At 41.5% G+C, this 9,402-nt stretch overlaps 1 protein-coding gene across 3 annotated transcripts; it reads left to right on the top strand.

Moving 5' to 3' along the window:
- Window positions 1-1,527: 1,527 nt before the first annotated feature.
- LOC144128853 (peptide methionine sulfoxide reductase-like) lies at window positions 1,528-9,145 on the top strand. 3 transcript variants are annotated; one of them, XM_077662618.1, is made up of 4 exons: window positions 1,528-1,685; window positions 2,161-2,318; window positions 5,715-5,966; window positions 8,656-9,145. In XM_077662618.1, the coding sequence occupies exons 3-4, from the start codon at window positions 5,785-5,787 to the stop codon at window positions 8,864-8,866; spliced, it is 393 nt and encodes a 130-aa protein (XP_077518744.1). In that variant the 5' UTR covers window positions 1,528-1,685; window positions 2,161-2,318; window positions 5,715-5,784; the 3' UTR covers window positions 8,867-9,145. The 3 variants fall into 3 exon arrangements, with proteins under 3 accessions (XP_077518744.1, XP_077518745.1, XP_077518743.1); XM_077662619.1 differs by having other exon boundaries at window positions 1,542-1,689; XM_077662617.1 differs by having other exon boundaries at window positions 1,575-1,856.
- Window positions 9,146-9,402: the final 257 nt, after the last annotated feature.

The following is a 9,402-nucleotide window of genomic DNA, read 5'->3' as shown; positions in this document are numbered from 1 at the left end:
AGCATGTAGAATATCAACTTAGTTACATAATACAACATACAACCAAAAACTGGGATATTGCTGTCTAGATCTGTTGATTAGACAGCGAGTCAATTAAATAAGTTTTAATACGATGATCTAATGTGTGAACAGTAGCGGATGTTTTAATTTCACACGGTGAGGAATTCCAATGGGATATGCCAGCAAACACGGTAGTAAATTTTCCATAATTAGTCCTAACTTTAGGTAAAAGGAAATTATTACGCTGTTGAAACCTAGTAGGGTTAGTATTAATAAGTTGATCAGTGACACCGTCAATGTGAGCGTGATGATGAATTAACTTGTACATAATTATGGATAACTTTAGAGAAAATAATTGTTGGAGGGGAAGTATGTTCAAGCTGTGATAGAGCGGTGAAAAGGGCGATTGCAATGAGGAGAATGTCATGAGCCTGATGGCTTGATTTTGAAGGCGCTGCTTTCAGTGTGTGTGAAGTATGTATTTCCTCAGCAAGACCAACAGTAACTAAGGTGGCTATGGATATAAGCATAATATAATGAACGAATGATATGTGGTTGAAAATATGCACGCGATTTGATTACGATATGAATGCCGAAAGAAACTTTTTCCAGGAGTGATTGAACATGGCGATTAAACTTTTGGTGCTTATCTAGAGTGACGCCTAGAAATTTGGAAGTTTCAGAGACAGACAGGAAGTGGTTATCAAGCATTAGTGATGGCAGAGTTTTTATGACAGTGAGAGGGGAGTGAAATAACATGAAAGTTGTTTTTTGGGGGTTCATCTGTAACATATTATTTTTACACCACTTGCTTGCATTGTGTAGATCTGTGTTAAGTATGTCCTGAAGAGCGACGGTGGATTTGTGAAAAGTGTAAATTGTTGTGTCATCCGCATACAGTATGCATTTCGTGTGATCTTGTGCAACAGGTAGGTCACTGATGAACATTAATAATAGTAAGGGGCCTAGTATGGATCCCTGCGGGACACCTGTGGTTACGTCTTGAGTGTTAGAAAAATTACTGGTGGCTGCTAAACGAGCTCACCCATAGAATGACGCCTGTGACGTGTTGTTAGTGCTTAGGTCTTTAGTTCACGTGAGGGATGAAAAAAGAACATTTCCGTGGTTTGTTGTCATTTCGGTCATGACTCCGGCTGTTGAAACAGGCTGGCTTCTCGTAAGAGAAAGCGTGTCATGGAGCGCGTAAAGCACAAAGTTTAAATCTGGTTTCATTGTTAATGCGAAATAATAACCGTATTTGTCCTCGCGCGAATCAAACGGAAGAGCCAAGGTAGTATGGAGACGTGCAGTTTTCTTTGAGCTGCCGCGTACGATGTTTTGCGCCATGGAAAAGATGTCAAGGCAGTAGTATGACAAGGCTATGGGCAAATAGATGCGAAATCTCCATTATCAGCTTCAGCGCACGTCGTTCTATCGAAAGAAGGAAAAAGAAGAAGGAAATAAAAAAACGAAGCGATTGCACGCTTGAGCGTAGCCTCGCTCGAGCGACACGTGAGAGTTCGTGACGTGCGTCGCCAGTGTCGCTGCTGCTGCGGACGTCCTCAAAACCCTCAACACATCGACAGCAGATATGCGTGCGGATGCGGTTGTTTCTATCTGACGCGGTTTCCTGCCGCTTCACTTCGGCTCTTGCTCCCGGTCTTTAGACGCTCCATTGAGGTGCAGTACGTAAGCGCTTACTTTTATGTCCGCTGTTTTGGCTCTGCTGCGCGGATGTAGCGCAAGACAGCTGCTTCCGTAACCAAGCCCACCGGTACGCTGCGCTGCATGAGCTTTCATTACCTTTGCCGTCTTCAGGACAACTGGTAATGGGTGATCCGCATTCCTGTACAGAGGTATGGAAATCTTAGCCAAAACGCCTTCGGTGGTTATTTTATGTTATGAATTTCTTCGTGGCGCACAACTGTCTTACTAGTTTGCGCCGGTGCATTGCTCTTTAGATGCCTTTAGATAGCAACGCAGCAAAGACGCGACGGAAGTGAGAAAACATTTCGGGCTCTTCTCTTTCATGTTGGTTTAACAGGCGGGATATGATGCGAAAGTGATAAGTATGCAGAAATGATCGATATGTGATGCTTGTTTGTGCGCGGTGACCGGTTTATGCGACAAAAGTGCCTTGAAGCCACCCTTTTGTTTCAGATGCCTCTCTACGAACCAAACGTGGCGGTGAAAAAAGCAACCCTTGCTTTAGCATGATTCTGGTTCCCCGAGGCGCAGTATGGCTGCGCCCCGGGGGTTATTCGCACCCGCGTCGGCTACACAGGTGGAACTACGAAGAACCCGACCTACAAAAACTTGTAAGTGATGAGCAGCTGAGCGAGAAGCGGACATTTCACGGTACATGTTTTCACGCGGGCACGTGCATAGAAGAAAGGAATCAAGAGCGCGGATTCTGTGCCGTTATTACTAGATTGAGCAGAGAAGGCACTTCACTAAAGTTTTTTTTTGCATATATCATGGTCAGCACGCCAAGTATGTTCATTTCATTAAAGATTTGTCAAACATCCTGCAAAGTTAACGCTTACAGAACCCTGATACAGTAAAATCACGAGTGAACACAGGCTTTCACAAAACGCACATCAACCATGTATAAGCCAAGCCACTTAACGAGTCTGGAAGGTTGGGCAGCACTGCGCTAGTCATTTAAAAAGTAATTTATTTCAAACATTGCTGCTGCAAGCAGTGTATTAGTGCAGTGAAACCAGGCCATAATGCATGCAATAAACGAAACTTATGATGCAGTGAATTTGGTGTTTTTTACTTTGGGGCGAAATTTGAAAGTTTTTATCCGTTAGCAACAATTCTTTGAAGGAACGAGTTCATGAATGAAGTCCTGTGAGATATTTATGTCAGTTTTCCATGAGTAAGCTTAGCTGATTGATGTAAACCACTTTTCAGGCTGCTCGGTTGCTACTACGCACTGCTTTGATATACACTAATGATGACAATGGTTCTAAATCGACGTTATTTTCTTCTTGAAGACCATGAAGGAAAGATTGGGCAGCATTTGGCTTGCTTGCAAAACTGTCACCTAATGTAGCACATAATGATAATTGACAGCGTCCTGATAGCCCATGTATGTATTGTTTCCTCTCCTGACAGCATCATAAATGCTTCTAGAAGACAAACTTGAAGCAATAAATTTTTGCAGTACAATTCAATTTTCATAGAGCCATGCAGATATACTTCTGATTTGGTACTGTCCTGTTTTTGTGACTGCAAAACTATTTCTTGGGTGTTAAATTTTGGCTTTCCTGACAATTTATTATCTTGGTATTCAGCCGCATATTTGTTGTGATGACTAGAAAAGCAGAGCCTGCTGAAGTTACTTTTAGTGTTGTGAATTAGTTACTAAATGAACATGAATTTTCCAGTCACAGATATTTCTTTTCAACTGCCAGACATCATATCTAAGACTGCCAGTTGGCGTCATAAGCCTCTGGCAAAGGTTTGAATTTGGTGTTACGGTCAGCTTCTTTGGTACTTTAATGTTCCGCCTCCACATGGTTTCTGGGAATAAGCCATAATTTGTCCAGTAGTAGGCGCAGCTCAAAAACAAATAGCCATTTCTGTTTTCACAGTTGGATTCAGTGCTGCACAGCAGTTTTTTTCCTGTTTAAAACAGGTTTAAGTTGGTATACCAATTTATGGTGCATATGGGACACTCTCATTTTGTTCTGTGCGGATGAGAATATGCAGCAATACTTTTTATTGAAATATCTGTTGTCATGTGGATATCCAGAATTCCTGCAGGTTATTTTTTGTTTTGTGGCGCACTTTTTCAAATTGACTCAGCTCTTGAAATGTTGTGCGTCACATGAAATTAGGCCGATCCCTTGGTTGTGTGAAAGTATAATGACGCCATGCATTCCTGATCTTCGTTATTCCCTGATTTTAAACTCATGTCCTCAAGGCAAAGAGGCAGTAGTGCAAGCGTCCTTCATCTCCTAGGGCACAACAACAATGTTTAGACGCTTGCCTTCTGAAGCCCCCTACTGCTCTGTGATCTTTGTTGTACAGACGCTTTTATTCACACATGACAGCACGTTGACTCACTTTCTTAAAAGTTTGGTGTTAACAGCAAAAATACAACATTTATGGGCTGCATGGAACAGCTGTTAAGTGTATGTTTGTCTGGTGTTAGGGTCACGTTTTTTGGCAATGTTCAGATTTGCTATTGTGACGCGGCACATACATTGCAGTCACGATTTATATTAGAGTAGGCTTTTCTTACCTGTATTTGGCTGATTTGAGTTTTTTTTCTAAGTAGTCATTCCCATTCATTTGAAATTTAAATGTAGAAATAAAGGGAACTTCTCAAATACAACAGTGTACGCAGGATTTTTGTGCATTAATTACAAAGTTTGGAAAGCAATGAGTTAATTACAGTTGCGCTCTAACGACTTACCAGTCTTAGTGTTAGAAAAGTTGGCTAAGAGCCTACTAGTATCTTAGAGTTTGGCTTTTGGTATTTTATTTCTCTTTAGCACTTATCATGCACTTGTGAATGTAACATGCTTTCAATTCTATTTATTGTCGCACCTGTCTATCTATTGCATTGGCACACTTAATTACATGCCAGTTACATATTGCTTGTGAAAACATATTCAACTGCGTGGGTAACATCTATAGTAATGAATGAAAGCTAAAACAAGGAAAAGAGAAGGCACTGCACATATAAGAAAAAAGAGAGCTGCCTTAGAATGCACCTCAAATACTGTGTGAGGAAAACATTTGGAAAAAGTAAAAAAGAACCAGTCACAGCAGCTTGTTTATAGTTACTTGTTGTAGTGTTTATTTCAGCCACTTTATTGCAACGCATGTTGACGAAAACCTTTTTTAGGTCACTTTGGGTTTGTTTCCGAAGTAAATGTTTTGGGGTGCGATTCAAAAGGCCTTGTAGATTTCGAAACTGCTGCTTCCTAAAATTCGAGTTTTACAGAATTTTGCGACTTAAATTTCGCGTCCCTCCTCAAGATTTTGAGTAGCATCAATATGAATGTCATAAAACTTTTCTGAGGCTGGACTGAATCCTGGATTTGCGTTTTGATAGAGGTGAAATGCAAATACGCATGTGTGCTGTGTGATATCACAGCACATTAAGAAAAACCGGGGGGTCGACATTATGGTGTTTGTTTTAGCCCATGTGTGGCTTTCGGATGTTAAACCCCACATATCAAACCAAAACTCTCTGGGGCCTTTTTTCTTTTTGCTACATTTTTTGATTTTCTAAGGATTTTGCATTTCAGGTCAAGATATCAAAAGTGCAGTTGAACTGCAATGAGCAAGATCACTGTTCATTCGAAACATTCGAGTTCAGGCATTACTTCATACAAGCGAGCAGTATAAATTAAATGCATCACATTCTTTTAAACTTAGGAGCCAAATTGTGTTTTATGGTTTTCGATGCATTTGAGACCATTGTGCATGGGGCATTTGTGAAAATCCAGGCATCCATGAGTCGATGGTGGCGCAGCAGTGCATAGGAGTTTCCAACCATACTCAGGGGTTCTGGCATTTGGTCAAATGTCCGTGAATGTGAAAGCATCGTCATTGCAAACAGTCCGCCTTGTGTGCGAACCGAACTGACTGACCCTCATGCAGCCTTATCCAACAATCAGTGGTGCAGGCAGTAGAAACGTCTTTGCGATCTTGTTCTTGTGTAAACTCATGCTTGTTTTCTGCACTTTCAGAGGTGACCACACAGAGACCATTCAACTGGACTTTGATCCTACTGAGACAGATTACAGGACCCTTCTAGATATGTTCTGGGATTTTCATGACCCAACTGCATGTCAGAAACGGCAGTATATGTCTGCCATCTTTTATCATGACAACGAGCAAAAGGCTATTGCTGAGGAGAGCTTGAAACAGCATCAGGACAAGATAATGAGGCCGATCGCTACAAAGATCGTTCCTGCCGGAGTATTTTACGATGCTGAAGAGTACGTATTGTCTTTGGACAACATGTTGCTCAGTTTGGTGCGTGTAGTAGGCATTACTGAGATTTTGTTAGTAGCATGTTCTAAATGTCAGCACATTCACACAAGGTGACAAGTATTTCGTTCCTTCGTTCCTGTGCTCGATGTAGGGAGCACTTCAACTAAGCGTCTCCTTTATAGTGCCCGAAGTGCGAAAGAACACAGATGATATAAGGTTAAAGGTTTACCAGACTACTTTCAGTAAAATAAGAGTAAAGGGAACAGATAAACCCATACTGCTGCAAGGAATGTGAAAATGCTGAGCCGAAACCAAGTGAATGCAGACATGAAAACAGCACTTAAAAATCTTGTCATGTGTCATCTAAAAAAAGTGATTTTACGTATTGAGAGATACGATTTTGCAAATTACACAAGAACTGCCAGATTTTGCGTTATGAAAGGCCTGAAGTGGCAATTGCGCGCATTGGTCATGGTGTCAGCGTTTGGTGGACGTGTTACCAAAGAAACGGCTGCGCACAAAACCGAGATAACATAACGAAAGTTATGGGCATTGTCAATTGCGTCGATAATTTTATGTTCTCCTAGGCACAAATTTATGTATTGACTGTCTTGCCGAAAGTTAACGTCATCAAATACTAAGGAAATTTTGCAGATGACACCCTTACTACACTTGAAATATGGCGTCTTTTCTCATACACGTAACTGTGTTGTGTTCTATTTTGCATATAGTTTCTTATGTACTGCCTGACACAGCCAGAAAATTTTATTTGTAGCTTTTGAGAGCAACATCTGTGCCAGAAAACCTAGTTTTCTATTTTTAGCCACTGTGAAGTTTCATGGATATAAGGAATCGTAACTACTTTCTTCTTGGTTCACGTTTTTTCCTTCACACGTGCATTTATTGGCTTCTATAAGCCTTTCACATACGTTTAACTGCATACCGTCCGAAAATTTTGAGGCTTCGAGCCTATCAGTGTACTTCTGGAAACAAATGCCAAAGCGTGAACCGAGGAAGCTTGGCAGCACTGAAAGGGCCGAACGAAGGATAAAATCAGTGCTTGTCCCATGTCAGTATGTTTCATCTTGTGTTCCGCTCTTTTCGTGCTGCCAAGCTTCATCATGTAGTAGCTAGCCCTTTCTCAAAGACGATCTCAATGGAGAAAGCGCATTAGCATGCTTTTCAGCCTTGCAGTGAGAAGGGAAAGTTTAGCAGTGGCCGAGATGACCTGTGGCAGAAGGGCCAGCACAAATCATCTACCAAAAAGTTATGTCGCAAGCCTAGGAGCTGTAGCATTCTCTCTCAGGCACTTGATAGGACAAAGAAGCTCAAAGCCATTTCCTCGGAACACCTGCCGTAGTAGCTCAGTGGCTGTGGCGTTCGGCTGCTGAATTCAAGGTCATGGGTTTGAAACTTGCCTCTCGCAGCTGCATTTTGGAGGAGGTGAAATGCCAGGACACCTCTTGTCTATGTGCTATCGATGCACTATGAAAACCCTAGATGGTCCATTTGATCTAGAGTCTTCCATTATGACATTCGTCTTAGACCATGTGCGGCTTTACTAAGAAGAAACTCCAGTTACGAAAGCTACTTCCGCAAAATTTTTTTGAAATGTTCACTGAATGGGAAGAGGACCCTGACCCATCAAATTGTCTATTTCACTATGGACTAATATAATAATAATAATAATAATAATAATAATAATAATAATAATAATAATAATAATAATAATAATAATAATAATAATAATAATAATAATAATAATAATAATAATAATAATAATAATAATAATAATAATAATAATAATAATAAAAAGGAAATGGCGCAGTATATGTCTCATATATCGTTGGACACCTGAACAGCGCAGGAAGGGAAGGGGTAAAGGAGGGAGTGAATGAAGAAAGGAAGAAAGAGGTGCCGTAGTAGAGGTCTCCGGAATAATTTCGACCACCTGGGGATCTTTAACGTGCACTGGCATCGCACAGCACAATGGCGCCTTAGCGTTTTGCCTCCATAAAAACGCAGCAGCCGCGGTCGGGTTGGAACCCGGGAACTCCGGATCAGTAGCCGAGCGCCCTAACCACTGAGCCACCGTGGCGGGTCCATGGACTGGGTGTAAAAGTGCTTTTGAGGTAACCTGTTTTGGGATACTTTGTGGCTGCATAAGTCTGTTTCTTTTCTTCTTATATTCCAGAGCAAGTGCTTGAATGAACTTTAGTTGTGGCTGACACATGTTCTTCTCATCTTGTATCTTCGGGTACAAAAAATATGTGTCAACTAGCTCAGCTCTTCACTCTAGTGCGTCCCATTCAGGACCAACACTTATTTTCAGGAAAAAAAAATGTAATTCTTTCCTTGGTTTCAATCACTGTTGTCTTCTGTCACTCTATACGCAGACACAGTTGGTTCTCGATAATTAGAACTTGAAAGGGGTCAAAAATTTGTTCAAAAATGTGGAAATTGAAGATTGTTTTAATATATTTGACGTTGGTGGGGCCAGAGCATTATATTAAATAAACGGGAGGTTCTTCTTAGGCAGGTTAGAACTGACCAAATACCACTGTGCATATCTCACAAACAAGCTCCCTCATCTCCCTATCCGTATTTGCTCTGAGGCTGTTGCTTTCCGTATAGCCCTAAAAGGTCATGTTTGGTGCCGAATTAATTTTAAATGATTTCTTTGCCTTCTTGCAGTTACCACCAAAAGTATCTGCTTCGGCGCCACATTGAACTTTGTGAAAGCCTCAAGAAGGCCGGTCTGCAGGATTTCAAGGAGAGCCATGTTGCTGCCCGCTTGAATGGCTATTGCTCTGGCTATGGCACCTTGGCGGCGTTTGAAGCTGAGCGGCAGCAGCTTGGCCTCAGCGAAGCACAGGCCGTCTTCGTCCGGCAGTTCATCGAGTAGAGGTTCAAGAAGTGGGCAAGGTTGACTGCCTTCAGGGCAGACCATTGTGCTAAATTTATGACATGACTCTATATTACTCTCAGGATTGTTCAGGATGAACAGTGCAACTGTAATTTGATACCTCTACTGCCCTGGACATGGTAGGCTAGGCAAGCAGCCAGTGCACACATGACGTTCACCGAGGCAAGGCACGTGCCTCTCGTTGAGTTGATGCTTAGTGTTGGCTGTAGCGCCAGGTTGGCTTTGTTACAGGATTTGCAATAAAGGTGTCACAGCTGATCTTGATTGTTTGACTTTTTATAAAAAGGGTGGTCGGATGTGCCAATAAATTTTAGCACAAGTTGTCAGTTAGTGCAGACTGTCATTCTCTCACTTTGTGGAGAGTGCAGTAAATTAATAAAAATGCGTTCAGTAATCAACATTCATGGGCACTTAGTCCTAAATTCAGTTCTTATCTTGGCGTCCAAAATATTTGCATGAAGACTTGGATAAAAAGGTCATGCAAAACTTTTTCTGTGGTTAGCAGACACTTGTTC

Source organism: Amblyomma americanum, chromosome 4 (genome assembly GCF_052857255.1).
Source record: "Amblyomma americanum isolate KBUSLIRL-KWMA chromosome 4, ASM5285725v1, whole genome shotgun sequence".
NCBI lineage: Eukaryota > Metazoa > Arthropoda > Arachnida > Ixodida > Ixodidae > Amblyomma > Amblyomma americanum.
Note: the sequence above shows the minus strand (reverse complement) of the source record. Positions and strands in the feature narration are given on the sequence as shown.

Bases quoted from the DNA above. Each gene is read 5' to 3' on its own strand.
- LOC144128853 (XM_077662618.1), top strand. From the start codon at position 5,785: ATGTTCTGGGATTTTCATGACCCAACTGCATGTCAGAAACGGCAGTAT. The intron at 5,967-8,655 runs GTACGTATTGTC...GCCTTCTTGCAG, and splicing joins GTATTTTACGATGCTGAAGA to TTACCACCAAAAGTATCTGC.